General features: G+C 45.3%; 1 protein-coding gene across 1 annotated transcript in view; it reads left to right on the top strand.

Moving 5' to 3' along the window:
• Positions 1-4,544: 4,544 nt before the first annotated feature.
• Positions 4,545-21,190, top strand: part of LOC138738572 (A disintegrin and metalloproteinase with thrombospondin motifs 5) — a 45,374-nt gene continuing 28,728 nt past the window's right edge. The window contains exons 1-3 of the mRNA XM_069889031.1: positions 4,545-5,700; positions 15,506-15,638; positions 17,831-17,998. Of these exons, the coding sequence (XP_069745132.1) occupies positions 4,753-5,700; positions 15,506-15,638; positions 17,831-17,998 (1,249 nt within the window). The 5' untranslated portion in view covers positions 4,545-4,752. The remainder of the gene's footprint in view (positions 5,701-15,505; positions 15,639-17,830; positions 17,999-21,190) is intronic.

Here is a 21,190-nt window from a genome sequence, read left to right as displayed (position 1 = left end):
TCTTCCACCATACAGAATACTCATTCCCTCCTCGCTGTCCTCCGTAGGCAACATCTACAAAATACACCTCAGTTGCTCACCCGGTCCACTTTGACACCTTCCCAACTCGCCATGTCTTTCTCCAAGGACAAGGCCACAGATGTATGGGATCGCATATAGATCCCCTTCCAAATCCTGCTTTGGAGTTCTCCCCCCGTATCCTACATGGTTACCAGACTATATCATGGAACTCCCTTCAAGTTTGTTATCATCTGTCTGTATACAACCAACATCTCTCCAGACCATGATACACATGCACACATAATACATTTCTCATGCAGCCATAAAAATCACATACATACATCAAAATATAGCATAGGAGAACTTTCAACAGAATCAAGAAGGTAGCTCACCATCCCTTTCTCAAGGGCAGTAGAAGATGTGTAATAAATGCTGATCTTGTCAATGATGCCCATAAACCATAAAATGAATATAAGAAAAAGTCCTGATCAGTTCACTTCTAATTTTCTTCAGCCTTTTTTTACCTTTCTCCTCAGAGGACTCTTCAAATTATTGTCCTTGCACTGTAATTTCCTTTAGTGATCTTCCTCTGTTCCTTTCCCAGACATTGACGTCACAGCTGCCAAATGGATCAAAGAAGTCATAAAGGAAATATTCCAAACAACAACGTCCAAGTTTCACCACTGATACATTTTATTGTTTGTAGATTGTCTCTGTGTTTACTCCCAAACATAGGAACACACATCCACACGACAAATGGATTGAGAGACAGGTATGGGCTGATAGGGATAGATAGATAGATAGATAGATAGATAGATAGATAGATAGATAGATAGACAGACAGACAGACAGACAGACAGACAGACAGACAGACAGACAGACAGACAGACAGATAGATAGATAGATAGATAGATAGATAGATAGATAGATAGACAGACAGACAGACAGACAGACAGACAGACAGACAGACAGACAGACAGACAGATAGATAGATAGATAGATAGATAGATAGATAGATAGCAGGCAGACAAGCAGATAGTCACAGACAGACAGACAGATAGATAGATAGATTTCAGTTCACCTATTGTCGTAACAGGTCTATGGTGGATTCCATCTCACTGGCTCTACACAAAGCAGCCCTGAATACCTGGACAGCCAAGATGCATACATCAGGATGCTCTTTATTGACTACAGTTCAGTTTTAACACCATCATCCCCTCAAAACTGATCAACAACTTCAAAATCTGGGAGCTAACACCACACTGTGCAAATGAATCATGGATTTTCTCACCTCCAAACAACAATCAGTAAAGATTGGTAAGATCTTCTCCTCCACAATCTCCATCAATCCCGGAGACTGTGTTCTTATCCCCCTGCTCTACTCACTTTACACCTACGACTGTGCGGCTTGGTACAACAACAACACAATCTACAAATTTGTTGATGATACCATGGTAGTTAGTTGTATAAAAGAATAGAATTAGTCAACATACAGGATGGAGATTGAAAGCTTGGCTGAATGGTGCACTCAATGTCATCAAACTAAGGAACTGATTGTTGATTTCAGGAAAAGAAAGGCAGAGGGCTATAATCCAGTAATCATTTGGGAATCAGAGATTGAGCAGGTGAGCAAATTTAAGTTCTTGGGAGTTACTATCTCGAGGATCTTTCCTGGACCCAGCTCACCAAAGGCATCATGAAGAAAGCACGTCAGTGCTTTTACTTCCTCAGGAGTTTGTGAGGGTTTGATATGACATCAGAAGCCCTGGCAAACTTCTAATGAAGTGTGGTGGAAAATGTGCTGACCGGCTGCATCACAGTCTGGTATGGGAGCACCAATACCCCTGAGCATAAAGCCCTCCAAAAGGTAGTGGACACAGCCCAGGACATCACAGGCAAAACTCTCCACACTATTGAGGTCATCTACAGGGAATGCTACTGTCAGAGAGCAGCAGCAATCATCAAGGGTCTACACCACTCACCACATGCTCTGTTCTCACTGCTGCCATCAGGAAAGAGGTCTAGGTGCCACAAGACTTGCACCATCAGGTTCAGGAACAGCTGCTACTCCTCCACCATCAGACTCCTCAATAACAAACTCAATCAGAGACTCATTTAAGGACTCTTACGTGCACTTTATTGATTTTCTTTTTGTTCTCTCTGTATTGTTTACATTCATTACCTATTTACAGTTCTTTATTTGTTTACATGTTTATGTTGTGTGCAGTTTATATTTGCACTACCAATTAGCGGTAATTCGGCTGCACCCGCAGGACAAAGGGATCTCAGGGCTGTATGTGATGTGATGTATGTATTCTGTCCAAATAAAAATCTGAAATAGCTAGAGATCGATATGTTGAATAAATATGTTAAATATATGTGATTTAGTGCATGGAGTTTTACAGCAAGTAAACAGGCCCTTCCGCCCCCATGCTGACGGTTGCCTACCCAAGCCACTCTCACATCCCTTCAAACCGTTCCTATCCCTGCACCTGTCTAAAATGGCTTTTGAAATTTTGTCATTGTACCCCCGCCCTGCAACATCCTCTGGCCCTTCCCTCCATAGATCCACCGCCCTCTGTGTGAAGATGGGCCCCTCAGGTTCCTTTTGAACCCTTCTCCAACACCTTAACTTTATACCCCCTAGTTTTAGATGGCCATCTTGGGAGAACCTTAACGGTGCTCCATGAGTGTAGGTGGAGTGACCCTATATGTATAGCACTGGGATTGTTAGCAGATAGACTGAACCTGCGGTCTATAAACACTGCCCCCTACTGCGGACATGGAACATGGTTTCACACTAAACTTTATACCGGAGCATTGCTCGAATTTATGTGCTTCGGCTATAAACATTTCCTTAATCTAAGTGAGTTTATGCAAAGTAAATTCCAATCTAAATGATTCCGTGCGGCTATTCTGGAATCATGAACAGTCTGCCACCTGAAGTCATCACAGACAGGTGGATCAGGTTAGACGCGGGCTCTTCACATTGTGTTGGTACAAAAGACAAACTCCCGGGCGTCTAATGAATCCAACGCTTTGGGAATGGTTAGATGTTTAAACCTTCTCCGTTCAAGTGACGGAATGTTTGCACATTCCCCGAATTCTCCCTCAGAAATTATATACCACTTTAGGCTATGAATGAAAGATGTCCCGTGGCAGATGGTCTTCAAAGGCACTCGGTGGGAGCAGTAAGGGATTCCGGAGAGGGAAAGGGGAGATTTGGGTGAGTGTACATGATGCCCATGCAAGGGGTTATTTCCACTCTCCCCCCACACCCCCCCCCCCACCACCACCACCACCACCACCACCACCACCACCTTTCCATGGAAGCGCCCGCTCTTGTTCCCACACTACACGGGAGCGACTCCTACAAGAGATGTCCTTGGATTCACCTGTCCGCTGAGGGAGAGAGCCCCCCGCCCCCTCCCCAGATACCTGACATTCTACCGCAACCTGGACATCATATCCAGGAGCTTACTCAACGTTCTGCCCAATCCCCGTATCAGCGAGTTCCATCCTGGGGTCGAGTGCAAGGCTGGAGAAACTCAGCAGGTCACGCAGCACCCATAAGTAAAAGGCAGCCCACGTTTCGGTTACCCTTCCTATTGGGGTGCTGCGTGACCTGCTGAGTTTCTCCAGCCTTGTACTCGACCCCAGGACTTTTTTTTGTGTTGTCTCTCGAATTTGGCCCATTCGCCGCGCGAGTATGTGTGTGAGAGAGAGAGTTCTCTTCGTGTATGTGTGTGTATGTTGTGTTTGTGTATGTGTGTGTATGTGTGTGTGCATTTGTGTGTGTGTATGTGTATATGTATGTGTGTGCGTGTATTTGTGTATGTGTGTATTTGTGTGTGTGTGTATGTATGTGTGTGTATTTGTGTGTGTGTGTATTTGTGTGTGTGTGTGTGTATATGTATGGGTGTGTGTGTATTTGTGTATTTGTGTGTGTGTGTGTGTATTTGTGTGTGTGTGTGTTTGTGTGTGTGTGTGAGAGAGAGAGAGAGTTCCACGTCCTGTCAGAATTTGAATTGCACTCTGATTGAACCTTCTTGTAAACATAGAAGCTGCCCCTTTCGGCCACCTGGGATGTTGGTCACCATTCGGCGTGGTCGTGATCTTGGCTTCCCAACACCCGCTCCACCTTTCCCACCTCCGCCCGGTCGACTTGCAGTGGGATGCGGCGCAGGTGCATACCCTTTGCCCCAAATCATTTCTCCGTCCGGGAGGTAAATAAGTCGCATTTGAACTGGATCCCAATGACCATCAATGACGTCCGAAGCTTTTTGCGGGGACAAGCTCGGGAAACGGGGTCGATGAGTGGGTCGATGAGTGGGTCCCCCCACCCCCGCCCCAGCGCTTTCACAAGAAGGTCCTAACGAAGTGAACGAGTGACGCTGGTTGGATGGTGGTGATTGGGTTGCAGCCAAGATCTTGCCATCGGAAGGGGGAGGGCGCGATGGGAACCTCGCCTTTAACACGCAGCGGTGACGATCTCTCTGCAGCCGGTGTCGGTTGAGAATACGCTATAAATTCAATGCTACACAGCCTGCCCTCTTAGACCTGACTCCCTTCTCGCAGTGAGGAGGGTAGGGGAGGAGTACAGCAGCTTTGCTAAGAACTTAACTTGCAAAATAAACATTCACTATCGCCAAGGCAATACATTTGGGAAGTTGGAAAGTTGACGGTGTCTTTGCTTAATTTGGGATTGAGATAACCTGTGCATTTTTTTTTTGCATATATCCTTGCGGGACAATGTTGTTGTTGGTCGCCTTGTGGAGTCTGCCGGTGTTGTGCCTTTCGGAAGAGCAACCTGCTCCCGGTCAGAGGTACCCTGGCGGTGATCTGCTCCCTCTCAAGCCGGGATGGAGGAGGAGGAGCGGACTGGTGCAGACCGTGGATCGGATATACGCGGGCGACGGCAAGCTCGGTTACATTCTGTACGCGGACGGCAAGAGATTTCTCCTCGATCTTCAACGGGACGAAGCTGTCAGGTCGCCCCGCTTCGGCGCCTCGGTGCTGGGAGGCTTGGAGCTGGGCGAAGGGGCGAGTGGCCGCTGCTTCTACCGGGGAACGGTGGACAATAACCCGGAGTCCCTGGCCGTCTTCAACGTGTGCGGGGCGCTGGATGGTTTCTTCGCCTTGGGGGATTCGCGGTACACCATCAACCCGCTGGTCGCCTCGGCTTCCCGGGGCCACCGGGCGTTTGGAGATGCCTCCGAGCCTGTGCTGCACATCTTCTCCAGGGACGGCTTCAAGTTCCAGACCTTGGGCCATCCCAGCCGCTGCCAGATCCGTGACTCCGGGCGCCGCGCCAAGCCCAAGCACCTCAAGCCCTCCGGCACCCCGGCACCCGCCAAGGTTCCCGGGCGCTCCAAGCGCTCGGTGTCCCGACCCCGCCATGTGAAGATGCTTCTGGTGGCAGACGCATCCATGGCCAGAAAGTACGGCCGCAACATCCAACACTACCTGCTGACGCTAGCTTCCATCGCCTCCAAGCTGTTCGGCCACGCCAGCATCGAGAATCCGGTGCGCCTGGCTGTGGTCAACATCACGGTTATCAGTCAAGGGGCCGAAGGGCCTCAGGTCAACAAGAACGCGGCGATGACACTGAAGAACTTCTGCAAGTGGCAACACGCGAGGTTTGGCGTGGCGAACCGGGAGACCGAGCGGCATGATGCTGCCCTCCTATTCACTCGGGAGGTAAGAAGCCAGCTTCCAACCTTGCTCAGTGCCAACAAGCATGCACCTATGTTTGCATTGAGTGCCCCTTCCAGTCTCCAAGTAGGTGGGGTCCGGTGGGAGGGTCCCAGGTAGTACCAGTGAGGTTTGCACATTGATATCAGCCAATCCCATAGAATCCGGTTCAGTTCAGAAAAGTCAACAGAGCCTGGGGTCCAGTGCAGTGCTGGAGAGAAAAAAAAATCTCAGCAGGTCACGCAGCATTCATTGGAAGTAAAGGGCAATCAACGACCGCCTTCCTATAGACGCTGGGTGACCTGCTGAGTTTCACCAGCGCGTTTGAGTATTGCCCCTAGAATCTGGCCCATTTGCCCGTTGGCAACAGGGGTGTATGTGTGTGTGTGTTGAGCGTAATGTCAGAATTTGACTCCCGCTCCACATCCTAAAACTGGCTTGTCAACCCCAGCCTCTTCTCATCCCTCTATCCATAGCTTCGCCTCCTCTATCTCCAATGACACCGAACACTATCGACCCTTGTCTGCCATCACCTCCCTGTCTGTCTGCTTCCTATCACGTTTATTAATCCGCCGGAGAATAAACTGATTGCTTTTGCTCCAACCGATTTGTTAAAAGAAATATTAAATGTGTGTTTATGAAGAAGGCACTTAAAACATGCATGGCTGAGCTGCCGAGTTTGTTTGGGGGACATGTGGTCTTGTGTTGCTTTGGTCCTGTACTGCTGGACCTGTCTATCCCTTCGTCTTGGGACGACTGAGTGCGTTCTGTTCGAAGAGCGACTGCACACGCAGTCGAACCAGACCAGCAGCTTCCTCCCAGATGTTGATAAACAGAGCTCTGTGGTGAGCAACACGTGCTTGCGAAATTAAAGGGGAGCCAGGTTGATGAACCCTCCCTGGCAAACATTGCATTGTGTCCTCTGCGAAATAATCAGACTGTCTTGGCCAAACGTTTAGTTTTTCTTTGAGCCGTCCTGATGGTAATTCTGGTCCCGATTCAGTCAACTGCAGGAAGTCTCAGCAGGCCACACTCTGTGCTTGGAGGGGCCAACACAAAGTTCCACCGGCCCCGGTTACTTCTGCAGACAGACATCTGAAAAGGGCTTGTAAAATTCCGCGATAGATTACACCCTTAAAAACTCAGGCATTGGAGCAGAATCAGGAGGGGAAAGAATCCAACCTTCAATTATTATGCAGTGCATTGTTAGGGGGGGGGGGGGGAGTCCTTCATTTTTTGCTCCATATCCCAGATTCGGGTTCATGATGTTGCATGCAACCCTGAGATTCCTTTTTTTTTTGGTGGGCAAGATCATTAGTTGTTCAAGTTATTCCCACCCCCACCCAGCCCCACTACATCAACCCCTTTGTTTTGCCCAATCTTCTCTCAATCCAATTTAATTGGAGTACAGTGACGCACCGCATTACGGGCAATGTCCAATCGCGTATATGTCCGTGGTCCCATAAGGTTAGAATAGAGTTCAGAAAACCAGATCGGAGAACAGGATGTACCAGCTTCCTGAATGCAACATGTGTACTGTATCTCATGTCTCTAGTATACAAAGCTAGATTACTGACAGGCGTGTACAATATTGGTCCAGTACATATATAATCTATCATACATGTGTCTTATTAGTCATAATATACACCTGTTACTATAACGTGGTGTTTGCACAATGTCCAAATCGCATAACGTCCTATTTCACAGAACGTATTGTGGACATTAAGCAATGCATGACTTCATTGTGTGCAGTTCTGGTTGCCACATCATGGATCTCCAGACGAGATTCACCAGGATGTTGCCTGGATTGGAGGACTTCAGTTATGGGAGAGGTTGAGTTTGTTCTCCCAGGAGCAAAGGAGGCTGACTTGATGGAAGTCTGATTATGAGTGGCATAGATAAAGGTGGATAATCAAAATCTTTTTCTCCTGTGGTTTAGGTACCAAATAGGAGGGTTAAATTTAGAAAGAGGAGATTTGAATGGAATTCTAGGGTTATAGGTAGGATATTAGGCCCTTCCAGCCTATGAGTCCACACCATCCAAATACACCCATACAACCAATTAACCCACTAACCTGAAGGGCAATGGCATGTCAGAGGGAACTGGAGCACCCAGAGGAAACACACCCAGATAAGGGGAGAGCATTAAAAAAAAATCCTGACAGATTTGGTACTGTAATAGCATTGTGCTAACCACGGCTCTAACTGTGCCACCCCACCTTTTACATAGTCATTTGTATCTGCAACATGCTGCCAGAGTGGGCACAATTAGTGCATTTAAGAGCACTTGGACGGACACTTTAAAAAGCCAGAACAAAGAAGGAATCACTGCAGAGCAGAGCAGATGGCTATGCTGGGCTAAAGGCCCTGTTTCTATGTTATGTCATTTATATTAAACAGTGACATTTTTAAGTGAATAGAAGTGTTGCCTGCTGTACAAGTATACAGCAGTATACTTGCAGTACAGGTACTTCAATTGTCAAGTTCAGATTTATTGTCAGACTACATACATGACATCACATACAACCCTGAGATTCTTTTCCCTGTGGACCAATCAGAATTTCTAGTTATCAGTGAAGTTGCATATAGGAGGTATATTGTTATCTTTCCCACACTAGTTGTCATTCCTCCCACTAAGATGATTGCATTTGTAAAGCCACTATATGTCAGCTTTGATTTGTTTCTTCATGTGGAAACCAGATTTCACAATAAGGTGAAACACAAAATTTTTAAATTTTTTTTGGTGGGGGGGGGGGAAGGAGATCTGAGTATCACTGACAAGACCAGTGTCACAAGACCTTCCTTCAGAAGGTGGTGGTAAGCCATCTTCACGAGCAACAATTCTTCTGGTGAAGGTACATTCACAGGGCTGTCAGACACAGAGTTCTAGAACAGGCCCAGTGATAATGAAGCACCAGTACCTCTACTATTGCCCTGGAGAGCAGCGTGCCTTCAAAATCCTCTAGGCAGTCTTTTTTTTTGACAACTCCCCTCCTTCCTTCAAAGTTTAAACTGGTTGTGGAGTCATAGACCAATACAACAGGGAAACAGGCCAATTCATTCATGCCAGCCGAACTACCTACGCGAGCAAGTCCCATTTGCCTGTGTTTGACCCTCTAAATCTTTCCTACCTCAATGTCTTTAAAGTGATAATTGTACTCACCTCTACGCTTACTCTGGCAGCTCCTTCCACGTTCTCACCACCCTCTGTACTGTGGAGATGTGATGTTGCTGTCACATTGCCCCAGTGTACTGATAATTATCTGCCATCCTCCCATCTGAAATGTAACGATTTACCACAACTCTTCCATTCTATCAAGTCAGTATCTGATCTATGCTTCCAGAGACCCTGTTAATTCAAGGGGCTCCCTCTTGTTAACCAGCCTGATATTATATCTAATTCACTTTTTTAATGAGAAACATAAAACTTGTCTTTTATCTGTGAGTTTGAGGCTATTGGATCGATCTTTCAAAATGTGAAAGTAGCAATTGCTCTCAATGCCCCTGAAGAAGGGATATTGAAACACAAAATTTCCTTCTCGATCACCAATTTCAATTGGTTTTCACTCATTCATAACACCACCACCCCCTACCAAACCACTACCAGATGAATCAGTGCAGAGCTTGGTGGAAGATAGGATCGATTTTGCCCGTTGATCCTCCAATATTACCATGTGCTGTGAAACTGTGACTACTTGGAATGTAAAACCAGATAACCAGGCCTTACTTTATGGATCTGTCCATCCAAACTAGACCCAGGGGATATAGGGAGCGAACTGTAAAAAAGATAAATAGAAGCTTTTCAACAGAACTTGGTCATGTAACCAGGCAAACATCATCTTGGGGAATGGGAAGAAACAGATTTGTGGAAGTCTACACTCCGGAGGCTGCCAAAATATCATTGGGTTTTAGGTCAAGTAAAGCATAAGCATTTTATGTGTACAAGGCTTGTTTCAACCTTGGCTTTTGGTTATCAAGATACTGAAAATACCAGAAAGGGTTTGCATCACTGGCATGCAAACCAAGGAAGTAATCTTTCACACCCTGCCTTACCCACGTGCTCTTGTTGTCCAAACTGACAAGGAGCTGTTTATCCTTTAAAAGCAGAAGTCAGTTCTCTTTATAGCATCACTGGAATACAATTGATATCGGTCAAAAATAGCATCAGTTATGCCATTTTCAGCAAATGCATCTCCATTTCCACACACTACATAATGTAGTGACCTCTGAGCCACTGATTGAAAGATCAATGGATCATGCCTTCTGTGCAGTGTTAGCGGATTTTCCTCAATGCGGTCTCGTCCACTGTGCATGGACGGCAAAATCTATTCAAAACATTGATTCTAATCAGTGCCCGCAAACTTGCCAGGAGCAAGCCCAGTACACCAAAATATCAATATAGTGCTTCGGCGACTTTTTCTCCCACTGTCGCTGCCCGACCTGCTGAGTTCTTCCAGCAGATTGTGCTTATCGCCAAAGAACCCATTTGCTTTCTTCCCACCCCTCCAGAAGTGGCGGATGATGCAGTCGTGCTGTAGATAATTGAGCTGCAGTCGCCAAGGTTCGATTCTGTTCGATGCCTACTGTGGGGACCTTCAACATTCTTTTTATGACTGCGTGGGTTTCCCTTGAGTGCTCCAGTTCCCTCCCACCTCCCAAAGGCATGCTGGCTGATAAGTAAATTAGCTATTGTCGATCACCCCTTGTGAATGCATTGGATGGGCTCATATTTGCATGAAGATTAATTCCTCCTGGTTTCTTACTGAATAAATGCATTGATCCTGTCAGCCAATGACAATCCTGGGTTTGATCACTGAGCTGGTTTAAACCCATTGTTCTCAGCCCCAAGGAGGGTAAGGGTCTGGGTTGCAGTATCAACTGGGTAAAGATTCTTACACTTGATCACTGTCCCTCCAGTGGATAGGTATAGATGTTGATTTTGGCAGGGCAAAATGGCCTGCCACTTATCCAAGGCCTTCTTGGCTATTATCACCAAGGGACATACCCTGGGCAAATAAACACCATCAGAAAAAGAGGCATGTAAAAGTGAAAATAAAGTTGTGTCTTAGCTCCATTGAATCAGGGCAAAATCTACTTCAAGGTCTTGTTAAAAAGACAAGTGGTTTTCAGGTTTGTGATGTGGTGCAACCGCAATGGAAACACAGTTGGTCCCTGCCTTACAGTACATTTAACCCCAGTGCCAGGACTGCAAACACATTAACCCCAATGTCAGGACTGGAACCCAAGTACCAACTGAATGATCCAAATGGCCATCCAATAGCCCTAGTGCCAGGACCATAGCCTCTGTATCAGGACCGTAATGCCAATGCCACAGCAGCAGTGAAAACATTTTGACTCAGACAATGTGCCTGTACAATAATCCAGTGATAATATACTACTAGAACCCCATACATAACATAGTAACCCCAGATACAATACATGTCAGACCAGTGTCAACCCCTGACCAACTCATCGACAATGCAGCAATCCTGCATGCAATGCAGTCATCCAGTTAGCGATACAACGACCACGGTGGCTGTAAGGTTCACAAATTCTATTCCTATTACACAGTTGGAGTTTTTTTTTAATGCATTTGGCAGAATTCCCTTGAGGTCCATTCCTTGCTTTATAACTGAGAAGAACCTTGTGTGACCCTTCATCAGAAGTTAGTGTGCCTTTCATTGAACCAACCTATCCATGTAATTTAATATATTGCAGGAGGAATTGGCCTTTACTCTGTCTCCCCACTGTGTGATATCTTATTGAACATCCAACATAAGAACATGACAGTACAGACCCTTCAGATCACGATGTTGTGCCAACCTATATAAATTTACTTAACAATATAATCCTTCCCTACTTCACACCCAAAACACTCTGTTTTTTCCTGTCTTAAGAGTCTTTTAAATGTCCCTATGTTCCAGCCTCCACCACACCCTTTGGCAATGCACTCCAGGCACCCACTAGCCCCTGTGTAAAAAGAAACTTGCCCTGAGGTCGCCCCCAAACTTTCCTCCCCTCCCCTTGTGCAGACGTCCTCTGGTGTTTGCTGATGTCGCCCTGAGAGAAAGGTGTTGGCTGTCCACCCTATCCATCTCTCTCATCATCTTGTAGACCTCTATTAAATCATCTATTTCCACAATATTTTGGGGAAAAATCATTTAAAATCCCTGTGCCATTTCAGAGGAGGTGTGTGGATTCAAAGACTGAATCAGAAGAGCAAGTAAACGCCAGGTTAGATGTGTCTCGATGGGGAGTGGCCGGTACCTCATGTCTATCAACAACTGCGCTCTGAATAAATGACTTACCCAGGAAGAGCCGAGTGCTGGCATGGTAACCTTTAAATCCCACACCGGAACATGAATGTGTCAGAAACACACAAGGGGTTTTGGCCCTAATATTATGTAAATAATAAACACTAAAGTCTGCTTGTTTCCATATACTGGTCCACATTAATTTGTGCACGTGCATATATTTGTTGTTGCACACGTTCACACACATCTATTTATTTTCCTAAAGATATCGTGTCAGCTAAAAGGAAAATAAACTCTGCTGTAGCACCCTGATCCTTTAATTGGATGCAACAGTACAGTGTGTTGACCAGCAGAGACACTTGATTCAACGGCGGTACTGTCGGAGCTGCTGGAATGACAGCGCTGTCACTGGTATGGACCTGGGGGAGTGGAGAGCAGAGAGACAGCACTGCTCCGAAGGGTTCAATCATTTGGTCCTCATGCTGATGGTTCCATACAGGCCTTAAATGCCCTGTTAAAGGAGCTGACCGTGTATTTTTAAGTGAAATCCTGCGACCACGGAGGTCCGTGCCCAAGCTGGCGGCGTCTGTGCTTGGCAGTGGCCACGAAGGTTTGCAGTCTCCAGGACAGCAGCGGACTGGTGCAGGGCACCAGAAACGGGGCGAGTACCCTCTGTTGAGAAGGAGAAGCAGAGGACGGTGACCATGGCGGCGGACCAGCGAGGGGCTCAGCAGCTGAGGGACTCACACGGGCCGCAGGAGACTTACGGTTGGGGGGGGAGGGGATCAGCACAGGCTGCAGGCTGCTAAAGACTGGCTCATGGGAACCAGGTATCAGAGCCAGGATTCAAGAGCATTCTGAGGGCAAGAAGGACTCCCAAAAAGCCTCGGACACCGAAGGTTTTTCTGATAATGTTGGAAGTTTGGATCGGGAGCTCGGGTTGCCGATGAATCGAACAGGAGTCGGTGACACTGCAGAGGTTGCGGGAGTGCTAAAGGTGAATCCACAGACACTCAGTGTCTCTGAAGGGACTCTCTTTTGCTTCTCTTTCTTGTACTGTAAGAGGTTCCGGGCGGCACTAATGGCGACTCTGCCTTAGAGCAAACAGAAGTGAATTTTGGGTAATATCACATGTTCTGTGCTATTACATGACAATCAAGGAATCTTCAATCTACTGCAAGGCATGAAAACACTGCCCATTGCATCCTCCCTCCACTCTTAGTCTTTATCATGTTTTTGTTCCTTTGCAATCTGTTAAACTCTTTTCCTCTCATTTTCCTTCATAAATGTTAGGAGTGTGTCTGTCTCCACCATCCCCTCAGGCAAATATTGAATGGTTAACTCCAACTGTACGGGAGCAATGTGTTTGATGGTGAGGTTGGGATTAGTGCAGAGAGTGGAGGGCAAGACGTTTTGAGGGGTTAAGGGCTCAGGCCCGAAACGTAGTCTGTATATCTTTACCTCCTAAGGATGCTGCGAGACCTGCCGAGTTCCTCCAGCATTTCTAAGTTTTAACTCCGTCTGTATTCTGGTTTTGTACCTTGGCAGTCAGCCAGTTATTCAGCCACTAGATAATTTAGAAGTACCGAGGAGAGAATAGAAGACCTCGTCTAAGAGATAGTTGATGACTTCTAATTTTCTGACTCAAAAGTGCAAACGCTGAACCACTTTGCAGGAGAGAAGGGCACAAGAGATAACTCGGAGTAAAATGAATGAATGCATCATTAGATGTGTTCATTTGATTTTATCAGCGAGAAAAACAACCTACTTTTGGACATAATTTTTGTACCCACAGCGTGAAATACAGGTCTCAGAGTTTTGTACCCACAGCGTGAAATACAGGTCTCAGAGTTTTTTTAAATGTATCAATTATGATACAACTTATAAATCCAAACAATTTTAAAGATAAAATGAGAAAGGAAGCCAATTATCTGTTGCAGATTTCTTCTGAGATGTAATCTGACCATTTCAAGCAGCCACAATTACCCAAATGTATTTATTTAGAACACTGCCCCAAGGAGTGCTGACTGGAGCACCAGACAGACAAACAAATCCGCTGAAAGAGCCAGACACTACAATGTTGTTGCAGAGATCCTTGAATTTGAACTTGGATGTTATCATTTAATCTCTCCAACATAATATGCTCTGCCCGAAAGAGAAAAGGAAGGACAATCCAATGAATTTAGATGTAAATTTTGATGCAAACATAGAAATTCATTTGTGGCATGAACAGCCAATGAGCATTATAATGAGAAAAGGCATTGCACATTCAGCTGCAATGTGTTCCCGAAGGTACACACTTAAATCATCTCCTATGGAAGCTGCGTTACCTGTTGAGTTTCTTCATCATGATTGTCTATTTCACTTAAGTCATCAGTTTGCCTTTCAGACACTTACTCTCCTACTGTTCATCCCTTGATCATTTAGAAGGTAAACAAGGCGCCTGCGGATGCTGGAGAACCAGAGCAATACACAAGAATGCTGGAGGAACTCAGCAAGTCAGGCAGCGTCCATGGAAAGCAGTAGGCAGGGTAATGCAAGGTAATGGCCACTCTCCATTGGAGAGCCCACTTAGAGCTGCCCATTGCTTTCCAAAGGAGAGTGCCTATTTCTTTGCGGAGCGACAGCCTGTTGCATTCCATAATACCGTAAGACATAGGAGCAGAAATCGGATGTTCAGCCCATCGAGTCTGTCCCACCATCCCACCATTCAATCATGAGCTGATCCATTTTCCAACTCAGACCCACTGTCCGGCCTTCTCCCCATAATCTCTGATGCCCTGGCTAAACAATCGCTGCCTTCAATACAGCCAAGGACCTAACGCCTAGGGCATCAAATTCCACAGATATACTACCCTCTGGCCGAAGAAATTCTGTTCTAAGAGGACCTCCCAATGGAGAGTGCCGATTACTTTGCACAGAGGCTGCCTACTGCTTTCCATGGACGCTGCCTGATCTGCTGAGTTCCTCCAGCATTCTTGTGTATTGCTCTGGTTCTCCAGCACCTGCAGGCTCCTTGTTTTCCTTCCAAATAATCAAGGGATGAACAGCAGGAGCGTAAGTGTCTGAAAGACTTAAGTGAAATAGACAATCATAATGAAGAAACTCAATTGGTATCGCAGCTTCCATAGGAGATGATTTAAGTGAGTACCTTCTTTGGAAAGCATTAGGCACTCTCCACTGGAAAGCATTATGCAGTCTTTGCTTCCCATAGATGCTGAGTCCTCTGGGCTCTTTGGTGTTTTGATCATTTGGAGTCAATTTGTGCATGTTCTTTAAACCTTGCTCTTGCCCAGACACTCAGATGGGAAAAGAACCTTCTCATCTAGTCAGTTCAACAAGACGTTGGGGTCATAGTAGTTGAATAACGTATGCATAGCAAGAAACATCTAGTTGCTAGTATCTAAATGATTAAAGCATTTTGCTCATCTTATCTAACCTTTATTGTTGATTGGCCTGCTGTGTGTATCTGGTTATATCTGAATTTCTTACTGCCAGATATTTTTAAAAATAAACTCCAGTTTGAAATTAATACTTTTATTTCTCTTTCTGCACAGAATCTGTGCGGGCACCATTCCTGCGATACCTTGGGAATGGCAGACGTGGGAACCATCTGCTCCCCTCACCGTAGCTGCGCGATCATTGAAGATGACGGCCTCCATGCTGCATTTACAGTCGCTCATGAAGTTGGTGAGTTGGACAACGCTAATCCATATTCACTCACCGGTGAGACCACTCGCTGTCTCCTTGAAGGTTTCAAGGGACAATTAATCTGTCTCAGTTGATATCTTGACCATTCCTTTATGTGTTTAGAGCCCAGTTAATGAATAGAGTGAGGGTTTAATATGTGAGTGGTCGGGCAAGGAATGTGGTGCAGTTCTTCTCATCCAGCCCTGGCTGCTTTGGACGTTGTAGTGAAAAGGACCAATCCCATTAACATAGCATGCTTTACAGAGGCCACTCATCCCATTGCAAAGATACTAGCTTATTCACCTCCTATGTCTTGAACCTCTTTACAAATTGTTCTTTTAATAATATCTCTTTTGCTTGCATTTTAAACGATGTTATGGATTATTCAACATTATCCCTGTACCTGGTTGGATAATTAACACCCCAACAAGCTACCTCATAGAAAATAATCTTTCCTCCCCAATTTTTATTCTGCTGATGGTAATCATTTGTTTTAGACTTCAGTTTACTACATTCGAATAAACAAACTTTGATGTATTTAGTACAAAGCAAAGATCAGCTACAACAGATTAAAAACTGGGGTTGCAAGGAATGTTATCCCCACCTAGACTCTCAGACAGTCTGTGGTCACAGTGTAAAGGTTTCCAGGATCATTATGTGGCCACAGAGTGAGAGGATGAATAACATAAATCAGAATGTTAAACAAAAAAATCTGTAGACACTGTGATTGTAGTTTACACAAAAATTGTTGGAAAAACTCTGCATATCCCACAGAGACCATGGGAGGTAAAGATATAGTACATAGAACAATACCGCACAGTACAGGCCCTTCAGCCTTCAATGTTGAGCCGACCCATCTATTCTTTCCTAAAAAAAAGTACTAAACCCTCCCTACACTGTAACCCTCTATTTTTCTTTCATCCTTGTGACTGTCTAAGAGTCTCTTAACTACTCCCAACGTTTCAGATTCCATCACAAGGCATTCCAAGCTCCGACAACTCCCTGTGTAAAAAAACTTACCTCTAATGTCTCTATTAAATTTCCCTCCCTTCAATTTGTATGCCAGTCCTCTGGTGTTTGCTGAACCTGCCTTAGGAAACACGTGCTGACCGTCTGCCCTATCTATGCCTCTTAGAATCTTGTAGACCTCTATCAAGTCTCCTCACAAACTTCTACGCTCCAAAGTGAAAAGTCCCAGCTCTACTAACCTTGCCTCATAAGACTTGTTTCCCAATCCAGGCAACATCCTGGTAAATCTCCTCCGCACCCCCTCTGTAGTTTCCACATCCTTCCTATAATGAGGTAACCAGAACTGAACACAATACTCTCTGTGGTTTTAACAGAGATTTGTAGAGTTGTAACATGACCTCTCTATTTCTGAATTCAATCCTCCTATAAATGAATCCCAGCATCCCACAGACCTTCTTAACTATCCTATCAAGGGATGTATGGATTTGCACACTAAGGTCCCTCTGTTCATCCACACTCTTAAGTAACCGGCTATTTACCCTGCACTCATCCTTATGTTTAGTCCTTTCAAAATGCATCACCTCACACTTATCTGGATTGAAATCCATCTGCTACTTTTCTGCCCAACTCTGCATCCTCTCTATATCCTCTCGTAACGTTCAACGGCTTTCATCTCCACATTAATAACCAATATTTCAGGCTTGAGCCCTTCATCAAGGTATGAGCAAAAGGCAGACAGACACCTGAATAAAATGGTAGGGGGATTGACTGGGGGAGAAGCACAGGTCCGCAGGCAAGAGGTCATGGGTCGACATGAGTGGCAGGACACAAGAAAAAAAAGCTTTAAAATGATAAAGGGAGGGGATAGCTTCTGAGTGGAAGGGAATGGAGAGTTGGAGGAAAGGAGATCGAGGGATGGGGAAGAGAGGGAGACAGGGGAAGGGCCTAATGGAAACTGGAGAAATCAATGTTAATGCCATGGCTGGTGAGTGCCCAGACGGAAGATGAGGTGTGGTTCCTCCAATTTGCGGGTGGCCTCGGTTTGACAATGCACGAGGCCATGGACAGACAGGAGTGGGGCGCCTGTTTGAGTGAAGCCTCCTTCAGCTTTGAAGGAAAATTTGACACTCAAAGTAGTGAAACTAAGTTTAAACTGAGAACTATTTACATCCCCACATCAGACAATCTTGTGCCTGAACATAATTACTTCTTGTTGACCACAGGACATCTGCTGGGGCTATCGCATGACGATTCCAAATTCTGTGAAGAGTCTTATGGCTTGACAGAAGATAAGCGACTCATGTCATCCATCCTGACCAGCATTGACTCCTCAAAGCCCTGGTCCAAATGCACTTCAGCCACAATAACTGAGTTCTTTGATGACGGACATGGTATGTAGATTGGCAGACAACTTACTGATGCTCTATGATTGCTACCTTCCTTTTACATGATGTTGATGCACCAAATCTAAGCCCGACCAACAGAATGGCACCCAAGTCAAGGTTCAAGATTATTTTATTGTCATGTAATAAAACAAGAAGTGTGATATTACACAAAATTTCCTTTAGTCCAAACCATCAGCAACCTGAGCTCCAGATGCACACCCCTGAATGATGGGGGGAGGAGGATTCTGACCTGCTAATGTCTCAACCAAAGAAAATTGTGTGGGCCTTAATACAAACAGCATCAGACTCAGCACTAGTAAGCCCAGTAAAAAAATAACCTAGTAAAACCACAGAAATGCTGGAACAGGCAGTCTCACAGCATCTATAGGAGGTCAATATATATTCGACGATTTGGGCCTGAGCTCGTACCTTGAAGAAACATTGGTAGTACACCTTTACCTCCTATGGACGTTGTGAGACCGGCTGATTTCCTCCAGCGTTTCAGTGTTACAGTTGCAGTGTCTTCAGGACCTCCATGTTTCACCACAAAACCATATGCCTCTGCTTAGGGGGAGCACCGGGGGAACTTCTTCACTCAGAGTGTGGAATGAGGTGCCAGTGAAGGTGTTGGGGCCGGGTTCGATTTTGAGATTTAAGAGAAGATTGGCTGGGTACACGGAAGGGAGGGGAAAGGAGGGTTATGGATTGGGTGCAGGTCAATGGCACTTGGTGGAATAGATAGTTCAGCACGAACTTGATGGGCCGAAAGGCCCATCTGTGGTTCTACCGCAATCCCGCTTCATACGTGGATAATGACTGTGATTTAACATGGAGTAATAGGAAAAAGCACAAGAAACTGAAAGGAGAATCCAAAGAAAACACAGTGTAAACGGAATTAAAATGAAGCATCTCATTTGCTTATTTACTGCAAAGTTCCAAGTGGAAAGTATGAATGACCAAACCTGTATTGACATGGAGACTTGCTACGTCTCTCAGACTGCACCAAAATAATCCACAACCAGTGACTTACCTTTTGCAGGGGAGTTGCTGTCACAGAGGCATAGAGGTTTCTGGAACGGACACAGGCCCTTAGGCCCAATCTGTCCATGTTGACCGAGGCACCTATCTACGCTAATCCCCTATCCACGTACCTCTCCAAATGTCTTTTAAACACTGTTCCATGTGTCTAACACTGACTGTGAGAACATTGCGCCTCTGGCCCCTTTGAAATGTTTCCCCTCTCCCCTTAACCCTTTGCCCTTCAGTTTTAAACTCTGCTGCCCTGTGAAAAAGTCATACCTCTGTGCAGTCATCCCTTAGTCTCCTCTATTGCGTGTCGTGCATGACAGGATTCGCAGAGGATTCCGAATGTAAAGTGAATGAACAATCAAACTGCTTTGTCCTTTGAAGGAGAAACATCAGGCTCATTCCTTGCCCTCCTTCACATAGTACTGTGGAAATTGCCCCATCCGTGCAGTAGACAGGTGAAATCTTAACTCACTGTTGGTTAAACTTTGAGCTTGGAGATGAAATCCAAAACCTATTCTCCTATTTGCCTATAATCTGTAATTCTACAAGCACTTGGCTGAAATGGGGAAAGCAGGAATGTTATTTTTGTCTTGTGTTTCCAAGTGGAAAGAGTTACCTGAAGTGGGGACCTGTTGGTGACTGTGGAATTAAAGGAGCTATGCCTTTGGACAGCACAGTTAGCAAGTGGTTAGCATGACACTATTACAGCACCAGAGGCCAAGATTCAATTTCTGGTGCTGTCTGTGTGGAGTTCACACCTTCCCCGCGTGCTCCAGTTCCCTCCCACCCTCCAAATCGTACAGAATGGTAGGTAAATTTGGGTGTAATTGGGCAACAAGGGTTTAAATAGCCGGAATTGCTATCTACCATGTTTAAATAAAATTTAAATTTAACTGTTGGGCCCTAGTTGTGCCTGATATACAAAGGATGGGAGTATGGGCTCCACCACTTAAACATTGGAGAGGGGATGATGATGTTAGTTCTTGCCTTGCTAAAGTCTAGGGTGTTATTGCACTGTAGCTGACTCCATAAGACCATAACAAATAGGAGCAGATATTGGCTATTCAGCCCTTTGAATCTGCCCCACCATTTAATCATGAGCTGATCTATTTTCCCACCGAGCCCCACGGCCTGGCCTTCTCCCCATGACCTTTAATGCCCCGGCTCATCAGGAATCTATCAAAATCTGCCTTAAATACACTCTGCCACATTGCAGCATTTTTGATAATGTTAATCACTGAAATTGAATGGAACAATTTTTATTCCAGCTTCATCTTTGTATTGTCAACCTCAGGGCTACAGTTGAGTAATGAGAGTTTATTGTCATATACATAAATTCAATGTACAAATGCACCAAAATTCTTATTTGCTGCCGCACAGGTATCCATCTACAATAGTATACATTAATTGAAATAAAATAAAACTTAATAGTATAATTAAATCACCGAACTCAACCATCTCTGTTTCCTTATCCATGTTGCACTTTTCAGCGTAAGTGAGCTTCAATATGGGGTTAAAAATACCTGACTTAGGATGCTCCATACATACAAATGCCATCCTCTCCCCTGCATACTGCTTTTCTTGTCATAAGCCAGGGATTGGTGAGAATTCACAGTTGATCTTGATCTACCATCTCTTGCACCAATGTTCATATCACAGTTACACACCAGTACGTGTTTTTTTTTCAAATAGAAGGACACATGCACACATTTCAACATGGAAGTACACACACGCACGCACACACACGTACACACACACCTACATACACACACATGACCACCATCCCTTCCAAACATACACACACATATGCACACACACACACACACACACACACACACACACACACACACACACACACACACACACACACACACACACACACATGCACTAAGAAAGATACACCTACACACAGAAACTTACACAATGTACTTACAAGGACACTCACATACAGACATAAGCAGAAATGTATCCACAGGCTAACACACGTATAAACACAGACTAACATGCACATACGGACTGACAAACTCAAATATACTCAAGGGCACACAAAAGACAATGGGTCACCAGTGATTAAGAGAAGAAACACAAGCTAAATGTTCCCCACTCCATCCTCTCCAATGAGAAGGGGCTTCAGGTCAAACCTGGGAACTGGTCTCAGGAAGCTGTTGG

Source organism: Narcine bancroftii, chromosome 7 (assembly GCF_036971445.1).
Source record: "Narcine bancroftii isolate sNarBan1 chromosome 7, sNarBan1.hap1, whole genome shotgun sequence".
NCBI lineage: Eukaryota > Metazoa > Chordata > Chondrichthyes > Torpediniformes > Narcinidae > Narcine > Narcine bancroftii.
The sequence above is the reverse complement of the archived record's forward strand: the minus strand, read 5'-3'. Positions and strand labels throughout refer to the sequence as shown.